At 38.8% G+C, this 18,162-nt stretch overlaps 1 protein-coding gene across 2 annotated transcripts in view; it reads right to left on the bottom strand.

Moving 5' to 3' along the window:
* aifm4 (apoptosis inducing factor mitochondria associated 4) overlaps positions 1-16,632 on the bottom strand; it is a 58,026-nt gene extending 41,394 nt beyond the window's left edge. The window contains exons 1-7 of one of the 2 annotated variants that reach the window (XM_063031238.1): positions 16,474-16,632; positions 13,235-13,358; positions 11,795-11,904; positions 10,273-10,382; positions 6,210-6,254; positions 6,016-6,097; positions 5,103-5,215 (exon numbers count right to left, since the gene is read on the bottom strand). In XM_063031238.1, coding sequence (XP_062887308.1) covers positions 5,103-5,215; positions 6,016-6,097; positions 6,210-6,254; positions 10,273-10,382; positions 11,795-11,904; positions 13,235-13,358; positions 16,474-16,597 — 708 coding nt within the window. In that variant the 5' untranslated portion in view covers positions 16,598-16,632. The remainder of the gene's footprint in view (positions 1-5,102; positions 5,216-6,015; positions 6,098-6,209; positions 6,255-10,272; positions 10,383-11,794; positions 11,905-13,234; positions 13,359-16,473) is intronic. The other variant, XM_063031239.1, reaches the window with a different exon arrangement.
* Between the last annotated feature and the right edge of the window lie 1,530 nt (positions 16,633-18,162).

Below are 18,162 nucleotides of genomic sequence, written 5' to 3'. Positions count from 1 at the left end.
AGAGGAAATAAAGAGCTATATTCAGTCAGCTTGATAAATCACCTTATGGGTGTATAGTCATGCAACTAATAATATCAGTTCTCAGCTCATTCAATTAATACTGTTCCCAAGAGTCTGTGAGGAAGGAACAAAAGAGAAAAGAATCTTCATAGAATAGTTGACAAGTAAATGGGTGTAATGCTTTCAAGAAATCTATGTAAGTCCAAGTATAGAGGTAACAGTAATGTCACAATCATTGCAGTTACAAGAACATAATTTACACTGAAATTAGTAATTTCCTGTCAATTCTTTAATGCATACACAGTAGAACAAATCTTGTCTGAGCTGGAAATTACTTTGACAGTGATTACATTCAATTTCTCCATTCAGTTCAACACACTAAGACTATCTTTACTCACAACCAAGACCTATTTGCTTCTGTTCTTTAAATGAAGTCACAGAGTTACAGAGCACTACTTCAGCCCATCTCGTCCACACCAAACTATTATCCTGCACCAGGACCATAGCCCTTCACCCCCCCCTACAATCCATATGCTTATCCAAACTTCTCTTAAATGCTGAAATCAAACCTGCGTCCACCAGTTCTGCTGGCAGCTCATACCACACTCTCACCATCCTCTGATTGAAGAAGCTTTTCCTCACGTTAAACATTTCACCTTTCACCCTTAACCCATGACAAGTTATGTTTCATAACTCCAAAGCATAAAATTAATCAAAAGAAAAAGATGGGGAGCTGGGGATAACGTGTCTACTTAGTTTCTATTCTTGTGAGGCGTACACTTACCATGTGGTGTTGTAATGACGTATGCCATTAACGTACATTTACATATAACGCATAATGAATTAAGTAAACAAAGAATGCTTAATCAAACGATATATTTACAATATTACTCCTCCCTGCCTAGCTATAAGCGCCAACTCAATATAAAATGCATCTCAACTTATTTATATAGTATAGTATATAATACAACTACTATAAAGACATCCATAGCCTTTATTTAAACTCAATCATCTTTCCTTTTCCAAAGAAACCACGTACTGCACTTCTTTTTTAAACTACAGCATCTTGCTGCACTTTTTAAAAAAATTAAATGTCTCTTTTCCCTTTACGAAGTAAAAACATGCTGCACTTCAACAGGTAGATAGTTGGCTTGGGTTCATTTTAAATCTTGATCATCACCACTGTTATGCTTTGTAAGTCCAAAACATGAAACTAATGGAAAGAAAAACACTGGGAGCCAAGGATAATGTGTATCTACTTCATTTTCATTTCTGTGAGGCACAAATTTATAAAGTGGTGGCATAATGATGTATGCCTTTCACATACTTTCATATATAACCCACAATGAATTATGTAAACAGCAAAGAATGTGTAATCAAACAATTCATTTACAATATTACTCAAATATTACTAAAATATTAAATACACAACAATAACCTCTTGTTCTAGTCTCAGCCAACCTCAGTGGAAAAAACTGCTTTAACTATACCACTCATAATTTTATATACTGTTATCTACTCCTAACTATGCTCTAACTTTTCCCTATAACTCAGGACTTCAAGTCCTAGGAAAATCCTTGTAAATTTTCCTTGTACTCCTTCAATCTTATTAATATTTTTCCTGTAGGTAGGTGACCAGAACTGCACACATTACTCCAAATTAGGACTCACCAATATCTTATACAACTTCAACGTAACATCCCAGATCCTGTACTCAATACTTTGCTTTAAAAAGGACAATGTTCCAAAAACTCTCTTTACAACCCGATCCACTTGTGATGCCACTTCAAAAAATTATGGATCTGTGTTCCCATATCCCTTCACTTTACTGAGGAAACAGCCCAGGAAAGACAATCAATATGCATGCAGACACAAACAATACATTCTAAATGGGCAATCTCAATTATTGCATTTACTGTAGGATCTCAAATTTTTTTTTGATTGGAGTGGTGTCAAATGGGATCATTCAATTATTCAAACACGAGGAATTCTGCAGATGCTGGAAATTCAAGCAACACACATCAAAGTTGCTGGTGAACGCAGCAGGCCAGGCAGCATCTCTAGGAAGAGGTACAGTCGACGTTTTGGGCCGAGACCCTTCGTCAGGACTAACTGAAGGAAGAGCTAGTAAGAGATCTGAAAGTGGGAGGGAGAGGGAGAGATCCAAAATGATAGGAGAAGACAGGAGGGGGAGGGATGGAGCCAAGAGCTGGACAGGCGATTGGCAAAACGGGTATGAGAGGATCATGGGACGGGAGGCCCAGGGAGAATTATTTCAATTATTTCCTCATTGCTGAGCTTCAGAAATAGGGTTAACAAAAAAATAGATTTAAAATACCATTGCAAAAATCTCTATAATTCAGAGCATTTGTCCAAACATTACAGTGTTTATGTAGTCCAAGCATTATTTATTTCATATACATATACAATGTCAAATTCTTCGTGGATTACTGTTTAGCAAACCAGAAATCCACTATCTGGGTCACTGTTTTTCATGTGTTAACAACAGAATTACGCTATGCTAATTCTGATCAATACTAACCATGGTGGGTTATCAAACTCACTGGAATCAAAACATTGGTGCATTTATAGTCCTTGATCCACTATTTTATAGGAAAATACGTCATAAAATACACAACTAATTGCACAATCCATCTAAATAATATCATATTGCAGGTGAGGTGGAGTCAGCATTTAGCCTCAATTATTGCAGAATAAACTTCTAAAATAGACGACAGGATAAAATTGCAGGAAATTATAGCAACAATTGCAATTGACGTAACAAGGAAACATTATCTTCGCACAGTCCAGGAACAGGAATGGGCCACTCATTTAGATCAGAAATGTGCTAGTATATTTAAAATAACGTTAAATAATGCTGACAGTGGTTCATTATGTCTGAAGGTGGTAATTAAATAACTTATTTTAAACTTATTAATCTCCATGATATTTGTCTTCATACAGAGAACATACCAGGGACATTTTGGAAAACCAAACTAATTCCCATTAGGTCTCTAATAACTGTGACTATAACATTTTTGATTTTAACAGACATGAACATCTTGGAGGTTATCCTGCTAATCCCAATTCCATTAAAAAGGTGAGGATAGAATATATGTTGAGGATAGTGAACACTAATTGGGTATTAAAGTTGACTAATTGTTTTCTACTGGTTCTGTATAATACCAATGCATTACTCTTTTCTCATGATTTTTTGTGCCTCTGCACACAAAACACTTTTGTGGCAGGACATAAGAAATAGGAGCAAGAATAGGCCATTTGGCCAGTCGAGCCTGCTCTGCCATTCAATAAGATCATGGCTGATCTGGTCATGGACTCAATTCCTCCTACCTGCCTTTTCCCCATAACCCTCAATTCCCCTACTATGCAAAAATCCAACCTTGTCTTAAATGTATTTACTGAGGTAGCCTCCACAGCTTCATTGGGCAGAGAAGTCCACAGATTCACCACTCTCTGGGAAAAGCAGTTCCTCCTTATCTCTGTCCTAAATCTACTCCCCCAAATTTTGAGGCTATGTCTCCTAGTTCTACTCTCACCTACCAGTGGAAACAACTTTCCTGCCTCTCTCTTATCTATCTCTTTCATAATTTTATATGTTTCTATAGTATGACAAGCTCCTTAGTGTAAGTGGTTCCCAGTACTGATTGTTTCTTCTCTTACTGCACAAAAAAGGGGTTCACAAAACACCGATCAGGAACAGAATGCCGGCTGGTCTTCCTTATCCAAACCCAGGGCTGCTTAGGCCAGCAGTAACCCTTGCCAGGATAACTCAGCACAAACATGGATTAAATTGCAAACAAATGTGTGGTACTGTTTTTCAATGGACAAAATATAGTGGGAACTTAAAATGGAGCAACCAGTGCTGAGGAATAAAGCATTCCTTGCTTTTGAGACCAATTGCTGGTAAAATGAAGAACTTGTTGTTCTGAATGTCATCTCTTCTTCAGATTAACTTTAGCCTTGAATAGATACTGTATTACATCATTGCCATCTGTATTATCGCAATCTAAGCACTAATCACAGATTTTATCCATTGTCAGCCATTAGAATGGTGATACTACCACCACCACACTCAGCTATGAGCTGAATCCAATATACTTGCAGTTAAATGATGCCACAAAACTTAAGATAAGTGAGGGTGGCACATTCAATGAACACTAATGAAATTGCAGGATCCTAAATAATAAGTGAACAAACTAAACTAAATGTAAGTTAAAAAATGACATGGCAAGCATTTTCGATTGGAAAATATAAATAAAAAGCAGATGAATAGATAACATGTTCAGATGAATTCCATTTTCCTTACCTCATGTTTAAAACTTAAAACAATGAGGCAAATGAAGGTTGGAGGACCTGCAACTGCACCTAACTTGAAATTGTTATTGCGCAAATGAAAGAAAAGAATGAATTTATTGATTAATTCTCCCAATTTCCAGCACAAATTCACAGTAGAAAAGGCATGACATTTGAAAAAGAAGATAATCAACATTTGTCTGACTTTGTGGGTTTTTCACAACTCTCTTACACGGCAAGTACTTCACAGGTGAGTAAAATTTACATGTGCAATCTATGGTGATGGTGAATTTAAAGAAATTACTTTTAACATGTCTGTTTCCATGGTCATGCTTTTACAGACTCTGAAATACCTACCACATTAAACTGTAATGGGTTCTTTGGGAATAACCACATTACAGATAGTCTTGCACTGTGTGCCTGTACCTGTGGTTAATTTGAGACCAATTTACTTAATATCCTTGGTTCCTTAACAGATTGTCAACTAACAAGTAAGGGCAGGCATTAACATAATCTTCTCTTTAAGTGCTGTTTCAACAATTACAGGAAAACAATTACAAATCTATACAGTATCTTGGTTTCATTTCGCATTCAAAATATTCTTCAAACAAGTCCAGATTTCCCTAGGGTCAAAATTTTTTATATTTTGCATGTCCACCAGTGATGATAGTGTTTCATTTACTATGAAACAAAGTGACAAAATAGCAAATTTAACAGTAAAGAATGAAGATTAGAGGCAAGAGTGAGTCTAATTATTTAACCTGCAATACAACTATTTCTTTACTAACCTTGCTGAGTTTTGTACGGTCATAAGGCAAATGTTGTTCTTTGGTTGCTATTATTATGCGTCCTGTGTAAAATTCCTGGCGAAGAGTTTCTGCACAAACTAATGAAGCTGGACCTCATAGCAGAAATGAAAACGTACAAGAGTGTTAATTTAAAAGTCTTCAATAAATCTACAAGCGAACCATATTCTGACTTCGGCAATAGTTACTTTGGAAGTTCTTGCTCAAAACAAAATACATGATTTCTACAGCTTGTCTTTCATTTGGGCTTTTTTCAGGACACTGACAACATTATTCAGAAATTAACCATATAATATGCCCTAAAAGTAAACATTAACATAGAAATATGATAGCAAAAAAACAGGCACAGTGAGGCCATGCTAAAGAAGACATCATCAAACACAAGAGATTTAAAACAAACTGCAGATGCTGGAAAGCTGAAACAGAAACAGGAAATGCTGGAAAAGTTTGCTGAGTTGTGACAAAGTACCTCAAGTCCAAAACTTAATATTTCTTTCCAAAAACTTAGCCTTAACTGCCAAGCTTTTCCAGCAATTTTTCAGCAGCCATCAATCATAACCATGACTTGTTTGAGTTCTATTGCCTGAATTGTGGCTGTACTTCAGAATAGAGATCCTGAGGATCTTTTGATTTCAAAGGTACTTAACAAAGCTTAATTTTTAAGGTTATTAATTCTAAGCAAGAATAAACTTCAGACCTGTTCTTTCCTAATGTTTAGCAATTTAAAAATAATCTTTGCACATGAGCACAGCCAGTTTATTTTTTTATTTCAGTCATCAAACAAGATTCAGAACAGATTATAGCTTGGGTTTGGTGTGGCTGCATTGCAACACGCAGAGGCAAATTACTTCACTTCGTAGAGAATATAACCCTTTAGTTGATACACTATACCTACCTCCACCTATAAGAAGAATGACTGTCTTATTTGTTGGTGATGGGGTGACCATGGTTTTGATTCTTCTGTTTTCTTCCAAGGCCTATTTAAAACAAACACACCCACACAATACTGAATCCTGTTGACAGGTAGACAAACAAGATGGTAAGAATTTATTTTTGAAGTTTGCCTTTGCCACACAAAAGAAAACGTACTTCAACACTTGCCGATATAATAACCTTGCCATTCTGAACTTCAACCTGTGAAATCAAAAGCAAAAACAATATTAAAATAATTATACTTGAGCAGATTTTTCTTCAAAGCATCTGTCTTGCCAACTTCACGCAGAAGGGGATTTATTTCTGAAGTTTATTCATCTGTTTTATAAACTGTCTCATCTGTTCAATGTGTCCTGGGATTTCATTGTCCAGATTGCAATAATGGAAAAAGAGTGAAAAAGAATACCCTGTCTTAAAAAGAAAGAGATGCCTTATTGTCATATGAATTACAAGACATTCAGAAATGTTTGAAGGGATGAATTTAAATCTTAATCCATTGCTAATGTTTATGGGTGCTCTTTCATGCATGTAAAGAATAGTCACAAGTGACATTTCTCAAAAGATACATTGTTCAAAGTTTTATGTTGTATTAGAGCTCGGCTTACTTCCTGGCAAAGCAGAAAAACGAAGAAAGATCTGAAAGCAATATGGGACAAATGAGCTGTGAATTACATGTTATTGTCTAATACTTTAGAGCAGCCATCGATAATGCCTTTGAAAACCATTCATTAGACATCAGGTCAATCTATCACTTAGTTTTGCTGGCTAGCTTAAAAAGCCAAATTGACCAGGAATATCCTCAAGTAACGTACTGTACTTTTGAACTTTCTAAACAAATTAGTGATTTCATTATCTTCTGAAAGACTCGATGGACGTCGATCAAGAATGAAGGTAAGGCACCTTAAAGTGGACAATGGTACATCGCCGTGGCCATAAGAGAGGGAGGGAGGGGAGGACTACAATCAATCCAGACTGAAACACTGAGGAAAGAAACTTCCTCCACCCAGCACCTTGTTAGCAAATATGCTGTCACTGGGGAACAAGACTGATGGTCTAAGGGCAAGATTGCTGTATCGGAGGGAAATGAGGGGCCACAGGCTGTGTGCTTAGACCCCTGCTCTATTCACTCTATATTTATGACTGTGAGGCTAAGCACAGCTCCAATGCCATAGTTAAGTTTGCTGACAACACCATTGTCAATGGCTGAATCAAAGGTGTTGATGAATCGGCGAACAGGAGGGAGATTGGAAATCTGGCAGAATGGTGCCATAACAACCTCTCACACATTGTCAGCAAGACCAGGGAGCTGATTATTGACTTCAGGAGGAGGAATTAAGGTCCACGAGCCAGGCTTCATCAGGAGATGAGGTGGAAAGGGTCAGCAACGTTAAATTCCTCAGTGTTATCATTTCAGAGAACCTGTCTAGGTTCCAGCACGTAAGTACCATTAAGAAGAAAGCATAGCAGCCACTCTACTTTCTTAGAGGTTTGCGAAGATTTAGCATGTCATCTAAAACTTTGACAAACTCCTATAAATAGTCAGTGGAGAGTATATTGACTGGTTGCATCACAGCCTGGTATGGAAAAGCCATTGCTCTTGAAAGGAAAAGCCCACAGAAAGTAATGGATACAGTACAGTACAGTCCAGTCCTTGACCCCCATGGAGCACATCTATAAAGAGCAATGCCTTAAGACAAAATTATCCATCATCAAGGACCCCAAATATTGAGGCCATTCACTCTTCTCACTGCTGCCATCAGAAAGAAGATACAGGAGCCTCAGAACCCACACCAGCCAGTTCAGGAACTGTTATTATTTATTCCTCAACCATCCGGTTCTTGAACCAGAGGGGATAACATCACTCAACTTTACCTACCCATCATTGAACTGTTCCCAAAACCTAAGGACTCTTCATCTAATTTTTTTGATATTTATTGCTTTTTTTTTCCTCAGCTCAAGCTGGTAAAACCTGAGGTACAGGAATAGCCAACCAAATTTCTAAGCATATTTCTTAATTGCTATGAATTTTCAGACTATTCCAGTGGTGTTTACTGTGGTGACTTTTGGGAGATTTACATAAATATTGCTGTGTAGGCCTAACAGCTTAATGGTATTGTGTAACGATTTTGGGATGATACCAATTGTTTGGGGCACAGTACACCCTGTTCATGTTCTGTAGTCTTTCAATTTCTTCTTTTAATTCAGCATATTTCTGGAGTTTTTCATTTATTGATTTTTCTATGTTATGAGTGTTTGGAATGGCTATATCTATTAAATAAGTTATTCTTGCTTGTTTATCCTATAATATTATATCCAGATGGTTATTATGTATTGTCTTATCTATAATAATAGATTGGTCATAATGTAATTATAGGACACTAAAACTAGATCAGGCTTGTATTTATAGTCAGGTATGGGTGTTTTATGAGTTTATATTTTAAAGCAAGAGTTTGGTGAATGACATTTGCCACTTGATTGTGCCTAAGTAATCAGATTGCATTAAGCTGCTGCAGGATCCTGTAACGTGTCGGATTGCTTCTGGTTTCTCTTGGAATTTTCTGCATTTGTCATCAACTTAGCACATTTGGTTTTTTATTATGTATATTTGATTTTTTTTTTGTTTTAACCACCTGGTCCTGTGTTGCCAATGAACTGCTTCTCGTAAGTGGTCTCCAACTCTAAGCCAGGTGTTCAACACTTCTTTGTTGACATCCAGGCTGCTCAGATCATGGGCAGATGTTAATAATGATATTATTTTTTCTCTTTCTTTTCATAATCATATTTGCACAGTTTGTTGTCTTTTGCACATTGCTTGTTTGTCCATCCTGTTGTGGTAGTCTTTCATTGGTTCTACTGTGTTTCTTATATGCACTGTGAATGCCTGCAAGAAAATGAATCTCAGGGCTGTGTATGGTGACATATATTTACTTTGACAATAAATTTATTTTGAACTTTGAATGTTTTTGGTTTGGTCTCACTTTGTGCTGTTTAGTTGAACAGGAAGGGTTGCATTTCATGTGAGGGCTCTGGGTCATAAATTATAAGATGATTGCAATTAGCCAAGGTTCAAGCACCTAATGCTGTACAGTGAATCTGCTAAAAATTGCCAGTGTGATAATGCTGTGCCTGAATGGGATCAAGCCTGACAAAGCATCAAAAAAAGATTTGCCAACATTTATGGAGCTGTTTTATCGCAATGGTGAGTTGAATTTTAAAAACATGAAGAAACTATCATTGCTAATAGAAGTTGGTGAGAGATGCTGACTGATGAAATCCTAAGATATACACATTCAATAATTTGCATCTTGAAGATTAAAGGTTAGTTTTAATTGTCACATGTACTTCAAAGGGTAGGGAGGGAGGGAACGTCGACTCAGACCATGAGAGGCCTGCGTCAGGCATTTTCATGCCTTACAAGGCGCAGATTGGAAGTCTGTGTGGGGCGTCACTCCTCACACAGACCAGAGCAATGTGTGATTAAGTGCCTTGCTCAAGGACACAAACATGCTGCCACAGTTGAGGCTCAAACTAGCGACCTTGAGGTAACTAGACAAATGCCTTAACCACTTGGCCACGTGCCCAACATTTCAAAACATAGAGTGAAATGCATCGTTTCTGTCATAAATGTGCTGGGAGCAGGCCACAAGTGTCACTATGCTTCCAGCACCAACATGGCATCCTCACAACTTACTAACCCTAACCTGTACTTTCTTGGAAAGTGGGAGGAAACTAGAGCACCAAGAGGAAACCCATGCAAATACAGGGAGAAAGTACAAACTCCTTACAGACAGCAGCGGGAATTGAACCCTGAATGCTTGCACTGTAACAGCGTTGCGCTACTGTGCATCCCCTTGAAGAATGAAAATCTTGAAGGTTCGTTATGAAATTATAATGCAAGAGTATTTTTAGTTATATCAATATTTTAGTAACCTTGTGCTAAGTTGAGGCTATGCACTGCTGTAAGAATCCATCATCATCTCTTATTGAGGTTTTCATTTATCATTAGCTCAACAATACCTTCCCTACATCTATTCTGCTCAGAACAGTTCTTCAATACAAATCTTTAACTGTGTAGACATGAATTTTAATCTTAAAATGAACTTATATCATTAATATTTTAATACAACCACCTGGATGTTAACTACTAGTTATGCATAAATTTCACTGATAATTCATAGTTCAAGCACAAATAGAATCATCATTGTAATTAAAATTGTACCGGAAAGCATTGTAGTGCATCAAGACAAGGGTACTCTTCGATATCACCTGTTTTTATATTAAAACAGGCACCATGCCTGGAACATCGAACTCTCCCATTTGAGAGAACTCCTAGATATGTAGAAAGATTTAAGACTATGTATAAGATTAGAAGATACATTGAGAAGCACGTTGAAAGCAAATTTTAATAACACATTGGACAACATTTAGGATTCATTTCAGAGAATAAAAATATACAAATCCAGGAATCCTCTCCCCCCCTTCACCATTTCCTATCCACTTGTTCCTCTCTCATGATATCTCCTTGCCTGCCCATCGCCTCCCCCTGGTGCTCCTCCCCAAAACCCCCCACCTTTTTTTCTTTCTTCCATGGCCTTCTGTCTTTTTCGCCAACCTACTTCCTAGCTCTTTGCTTCATCCCTCCCGCCTCCAAGTTTCACCTATCGCCTGGCGTTTCTCTCTCCCCCCCCCACCTTTCAAATCTACTCCTCAGCGTTTTTCCCTCCAGTCCTGCCTAGTAGTGACACAAACAAAACAAAGGGTCCTACCTAATATTCCTTTCTCAGCCAGTATCATTTCAGTTCAGTAGGTGTTATGGATTCTTACTGAGAGTACGTATACATTGCTGTTGCTTACAGTGCTTTTTGACATAATAAATTGTAATGAAAACCATGTATTTTGACAAAATGAACTACAACAGAAAAGCAAAACTGCATTTTCTTGGCAAAGGAGGCTCAGTTATTTCCTCATAGGGAAGATGCCTGAACACATTGCTGAGACTGGTGGTAGAGGCTAATACAGCAGGGACATTTAAAAGACTTTTGAATGGGCAAATGGAAAGAAGAAAAATGGTTGGTTATGGCCATGTTAGAGGAAAGGGTTAGATTGATCATAAACCAGGTTTAGAATTACCTGGCACAACATCGTGGGCCAAAGGACCCATACTATGAGACATTGAAAAGTGCACCTGTGGCTCTTCCTAATTTGACAAAGAGAGCCAACTTTGGGTAGACTATATGAGCGGTGGAAATCATCACCAAAATCAGTAACTCATTACTCTAGGAAATTAGACAGTGATTGATTCCACATGTTAGATAATTAGCTTAATACTCTAAGTCTATCTAGTGTACTTGCCTCGTAGTTCATTTGTGCTGAGGAAGATGCACTGAATGATAATTGCATGGCATACCAATAGCTCTTTCAGTCCAGGGAATGCAGCAGAGAAATTCATTACTGAGTTCCACTTATACATTTTTCCTACTAGAGGTCTTCAGGAGGACAGTCTCATAGAAGTCCCTGAGTACAGTCAGGGATGATGGTTGGGTATGATGTGAGTAGATCCATTTGGTATTGGTCACATGCCAAAGTGTGATCACAAGGTAAATTAAGCAATTACTTCTCTAGATCATTACTACTGTACATGTTAACATTTTAAAATTACTGATCTTAAATAATGTGTATAAACATGCAACAATATGTGGCAATAATGAGTGAGTTTACATGTATGAAAGACAACATATTACCTTTTACCAGTGGAGCTCCAGAATGAGTACACAAGTGCCCTATGGCACTAAATTCCCCACTGCTTTTGATAAGTAACAGCTTATGGTTTTCTACTTCAAATTCACGCATCCTGCATGCAACAGCAGATTAATTAAAGACAGGAAAGGTTTAATTCCACTCAAAAGAAAGAATATTAGACACCAGTAATTAACTCTCTTCTAGTTTAAATTTCTCTCCTATCTTCAAAATTAATTAAAATTTAACATTTGTTGGCTGGAGACAGAGCTACTTTTGTAAAGAAACAAAGTTATGTAAAGTTATCATTTTTGTAAATGTATAACTAGACGCATGTTACAAAGGGAGATCATGGTTCAATGGTTCTGTTTAATATCAGAGAATGTATACAGCACAGACATCCTTGAAAAGCATGCACAAGCAGCATAATTACCTAACATCATCAGTAACCAGGACAAGATTGCTGCTCTCTGATATTCTAATTTTGTACCTTGCAGTCAGATAATTAACTCTACTTAAATGCATATTTCTTGCTACCATTAAATTATGAACAACTAATACATTGCTTTCACCAAAAATCTAGAAGCGAATCTGATAATAAAGCTCAAAGCTTAATATTGATATATCCATTGGCAAATTAAGGTAAAGGGAGAATACCATGTCAATATTGAACCAAATGTAAAATTGAAGTCAGCGTTAAAGAGAAGCTCTCCAATGCTAAGATACAAACTGGCATATTTTTCAAAGATGCAGGAGCGCATACCAAAGGAACAGACTAAAGCTCGGTGGACTCGCTGCTAAGGTTTTGTGGGGAAGGGTTACAATATGGAGTTATGCTATCACTGAACTTTGAGGGGCTAGATGATTATGTAATAGCCTTTCTCATGGGTATATTTTTTAAAGAGGAAACATGAGTAGAATTGGTGCATTGTAGGAGGATGTATTAACTTGATGATGCGATGAAAGAGTAATTGCATTTCCTGTATATACCTTTAATAAATAATGTACATTTTGAAATTACAAAGTAAGTAACTTTAAAATGTAAACACAAGAAACAACAGATGCTGGAATCTGGAGCAACAAACAAAAGTCTTGAAGAACTCAGCTGGTCAGATAGCATCTGTGGAAGGAAATGGACAGCGGACTTCTCACACCAAGACCTTTCATCTGGCCTAATCATGTGATGGCTTTGACCCAAAACATTGACTGTCCATTTCTTTCTGAAGATGCTGCTGGACCTGCTCAGTTGCTCCAAATTTTTGTGTGTTCCTGCAATAAAATAGAAGACAACTCTGTATGTTTCTCGATCTCCTCAGTCCCTCAGTCCCTCAGTATTATTTCCACAATAGTAATTGAGTCCTATAGGTTATTGGGCAAACAACAGATCTTTGAGTAGAAACACTAATATTTTGTTAACTGCAGTTATAAAAGGTATGAGCACTTACTCTCCTTCATTCATCTCATCAACTGAACAAATCTCTTTCACAATTATAGCCTCCTCTTTCTCTTTCGTCCCATGTGTATGCTTGGGAAATTTATTCTCTTGGCCATCAATAATTGGAAAATTAACTGTAGTGAGGAAAAAGAATAGGGGAAAAGAATTTTAAGCTCTTTCTTCTGTGAAATGACAGGCAGCCCAATACCGTCTCCAAGTTTGATTACATAAACTCAGAAATCCTTAGAACATTAGTCATAGGTCTTACTTTATAAACACTGCCAGTAATGGCATTGTGAAAAATAATTTCAATAGTAATTATAGTCAATTATAAGAATCTACACTTAAGTGACAAAATTAGCACAATATAATTTGGATCTGATTTATTTGTTTACAGATACAGAGATTCTTTTATCCTTGTTCAGCATTAAATCAGATCTTAAACGTGTGGATGAGGAGGTGGAGGGATGGGTTGGTGGGTTTGCTCATGACACAGGGGTTGGGGGTGTTGTGGATGGTATGGAAGGCGGTCGGAGGTTGCAGCGGGACATTGATGGGATGCGGGGCTGGGCTGGGGGGGTGGTAGATGTAGTTCGGCCCGGATGGGTGTGAGGTGGTTCATTTTGGTAGGTCAGGTGTGATGGCAGAGTGTAGTGTTGGTGGTGGGACTCTTGGCAGTGTGGAGTATCGGAGGGGTCTTGGGGTCCGAGTCCGTGGGACGCTCGGGGCTGCTGCGCAGGTTGGCTTTGTGGTTGAGGGGGCGTGCGGTGTATTGGCCTTCATGGGAGCCGAGAGGAGGTGTTGCAGCTGTGTGGGACCCTGGTCGGACCCCACTTGGAGTGCTGTGCTCCGTTCTGGTCGCCTCGCTATAGGAGGAATGTGGGGGCCGTGGAGGGGGTGCAGAGGAGATTTACGGGGGGATGTTGCTTGGATTGGGGAGCGTGCCTTGTGAGAGTGGGTTGAGTGGACACGACCTTTTCTCCTTGGAGCGACGGAGGATGAGAGGTGGCCTGAGGGAGGTATGTGATATGATGAGAGGCGTTGATCGTGTGGATGGTCGGAGGCTTTTTCCCAGGGCTGGGATGGCTGGCGCGGGAAGGCGCAGTTTTGATATGCTTGGAGGTGGGTACAGGGGAGATGTCAGGGGTAAGTTTTTTGTGCGAAGAGTGGTGGGTGCGTGGAGTGGGCGTCCGGCGGTGGTGGTGGAGGTAGATACGATAGAGTGTTTTAAGAGACTCCTGGACAGGTACATGGAGCTCAGAAAAACAGAGGGCTATGGGTAACACTGGGTAATTTCTAAGATAAGGACAAGTTCGGCACAGCTTTGTGGGCCGAAGGGCCTGTATTGTGCTGTAGATTTTCTATGTTTCTGTGTTTCTACGTGAGGTGAGAAAGTCAAGGAAAATTTCGTCATAATGCTATTAGTGTGGAATCAGCACTGCAGCACAGAGAAGTGACGTCAGTTGACTGCCTTTTCAAGCTGTGACCAGCAAAGCTACAAACCAAATGTTGGAAGGGTGGACAAACCTAGGCAGCGCTTTCTCAGTTAGCAAGGATACGATGGGCAATTGGCCTCCTTCTGCATTGTATAAGGGATGTTAAAGTGTTTTGTTAGGAAACCTTAACTAAGCCCCTCAATAGCTGGGATGGCAGGATAGTTTATTTTGTTAAAGCAGATATTAAAATATTCAATCTTGTAACTCAATTTTAAAAAGTGCAGAAATGCCCCAAATGCCATCAGTTATGTTCACACTCACATAGATCGGTTTAGGAGTTGTTTCTGAACCTTAAATTATGCTGCCTTTGAGAACAGTCAAGACTGATGAAAATTGTTTTAACAGTCAGTGCCAGAGAACATCATCTACAATTTTTTGACAGAATCAAGTTTATTATCACTGAAATAAGTCATGAAATTTGTTGTTTTGCGGCAGCAGAACAGTTCAGTACATAAAAATTACTATGTTGCTATAAGAAATATTTTTAAAAGTTATGCAAATAGAGAGCAAAAAGTAAGGTATGTTCATGGTCCATTCAGATATCTGATGGCAGATGAGAAGAAGCTGTTCCTAAAATGTTGAGTCCAGATCTTCTGCAGTGGAATAGAATATCTATTTATAAATGAAGCTGTGTTTGGATTGCGACTACAAATCTCTAAAACAAAATGAATATAGAAGCTAAACACTTACTAAAATGTATTCACTAAATACCATGAAAGCAAAAGCAATTAAACTTCAGTTTTACTCAGTCTGAAAACTATTTCTTCTCTAAATATAAATAGTTTATTATAAACACAATTCCAGAAGGAAAAATTCGTTTCCCCTTAAAACATATCCAGTAACGGTAGCTGTATAGATACATTCCAAGAATAAACCTGTAATTTGATATACACAGATACACTGCCTTAATACTTAAATCTTTATTAAAAATGTTGTTGAAATCTAAACCAACATGCATATTTTAAGGATTTTTGCTAATTTTATTAAATAAGGAAAAGCTTATGTTAGTCTTTAGAAAAATATTAGAACAAATTTTCCATTCCATTCGTGCTATCCTCCAATATTTGGAGTTTAAATGATCTGTTACCACTGTTAATTTTACTCTTATTTTTAAATGAATATCGTTTCAGTCAAACCAGCGAAACATTGTTCAAAAGATACTACAAAGTTCTACAACACCTCGAAAGTGGTCCGAATAACCAAAACAAAACACAACGTTAAGCATAAAGATACACAAGTAGCAATGACACAACTATAATATTTCATATTTAGAGATTTTTTATGCATATCTGTTTAATTTTTGCTTTTCATTTAAGTATGATAAACAGAAAATCCAGAGAATTCAGTCTACGGCCACTCCTAGCTCGGGACCTTATCTGTAGTGTATTATCTGCGACCTCCTTATGTAAACTATAATCAAATATTTCATTTTAATAGAACAATGAACCGCTGATAATAATTGTAAATTCTATTTCCGTTCATCTGAAACGCTCTTCAATCTAGGAGCAAATACGAATCAGTTCATTTCTCCTTAAACAATATGGTGATAATACATAAAATACATTATACTTTTTACTCAAGAAGTTAACCATTCAGGTTTATCTTACTACCCATTCATGATATTCTGTTCATCTTGAAACAACACAATATAAGATTCTTGATTATACCGTATGAAATACATCTTTGCTCATAACGTTAACGAGGAACAAGTTTTCCGAACACATGAATACACTTTTATAGAGGCGTTTAGTACCTGATCTAGATTTGCCTACCCCCATCCTGAGAGGGTGAACCTCAGACAGCCACAGCGACGGAAGATGCCGAGCCACGGGAAAGCGAGCCTGGAAGGGAAGCAACCGGTTAGCGGCTCTGAGCATCGAACGGTTTGCCGAGCCAACGTCAGCAGAGTCCACGGTAAACAATGGGCGCCTGTCGCCAAGGAACAGCCCCGGCCCGCCCCGACCCGCCCCGCCTGATGTCACTAGCTGTCACCACCGACTGCGCACTGAGATGCAGAGATCCCGCAGTTACTCATTTCAGAGAATCGTGCAAAACTTGTTCTTTATCGTGAAACAGGACAGTACAGCAGGAACGCGATCTTTAGCCCTCGATGTCCGGCTGAATATGAGGCCAAGCCAAACTCGTCCTATCTGCCTACAACGGTCTGCATCCATCTATTCCTGTCTCTTTATGAGTCTGTCTAAATCCACATAAAACGCTGTGGTATCTCATTCCACAATTTACCATGGCAGAACAATCCAGGTAATTATACATGATAATTGCTGGTGAACGCGGCAGGCCAGGCAGCATCTACAGGAAGAGGTACAGTCAACGTTTGGGGCCGAGACCCTTCTTCAGGACTAACTGAAAGAAAAGCTAGTAAGAGATTTGGAAGTGGGACGGGAGGGGGAGATCCGAAATGATAGAGAAGACAGGAGGGGAGGGATGAAGCCAAGAGCTGGGAAGCTCCTGTCCCATGATCCTCTCATATCCCTTTTGCCAATCAACTTTCCAGCTCTTGGCTCCATCCCTCTCCCTCCTGTCTTCTCCTATCATTTGGGATCTCCCCCTCCCCTTCCCACTTTCAAATCTCTTACTGGCTCTTCCTTCAGTTAGTCCTGACAAAGGGTCTCGCAGGAAACGTCAGCTGTATCTCTTCCTATAGATGCTGCCTGGCCTGCTGCGTTCACCAGCAATTTTTATGCGTTGCTTGAATTTCCAGCATCTGCAGATTTCCTCATGTCCAGGTAATTATAACTCTCTGTGTAAAAAAATTGCCTTGTAAATCTTTACCCCTTTCCCTTTAAATCTGTGCCCTTCAGTATTGGAAAAAATACTATCTACCCTGAAGCAGCCCCTTCATAACCTGATGAAGGTTCTTGCCCTGGAATGCCCATTGTTTATTTCCCTCCATAGATGCTGCCTGACCTCCTGAATTCCTCCAGCACTGTCTCACAGCGGGCATTATCCGACCTTCACCCTCCCCTGTTGACGCAGGTTTCTTCTTTGTGGGGAAGAAAGACGGTTCACTGCACCCCTGCATTGACTACTGGGGCCTAAATAGCATAACCATAAAGAATAAGTATCCACTACCCCTTATCAACTCTGCTTTCGAACTACTTCATGAAGCCACAATCTTCTCCAATTTGGACCTACGAAGTGCCTACCATCTACCTAAAGGAGGGAGATGAGTGGAAAACAGCGCTTAACACCCCTCTTGGTCACGTCAAATACTTGGTCATGCCTTTCGGTCTCACCAATGCCCCCGCCGTCTTCCAAGCCCTGATCAACGATGTCCTTAGGGACTCTATTAACCGTTTTGTTTTTGTTTATTTGGACGACATCTTAATCCTCTCCAGCGGTCTTCAGGAACACACCCACTACGTCCGTCAAGTTCTGCAGAGGCTTTGGTAGAACAAACTATTCGTGAAGGCTGAGAAGT

Source organism: Mobula hypostoma, chromosome 23 (assembly GCF_963921235.1).
Source record: "Mobula hypostoma chromosome 23, sMobHyp1.1, whole genome shotgun sequence".
Taxonomy (NCBI): domain Eukaryota; kingdom Metazoa; phylum Chordata; class Chondrichthyes; order Myliobatiformes; family Myliobatidae; genus Mobula; species Mobula hypostoma.
This window is presented reverse-complemented; position numbering and strand designations above follow the sequence as displayed.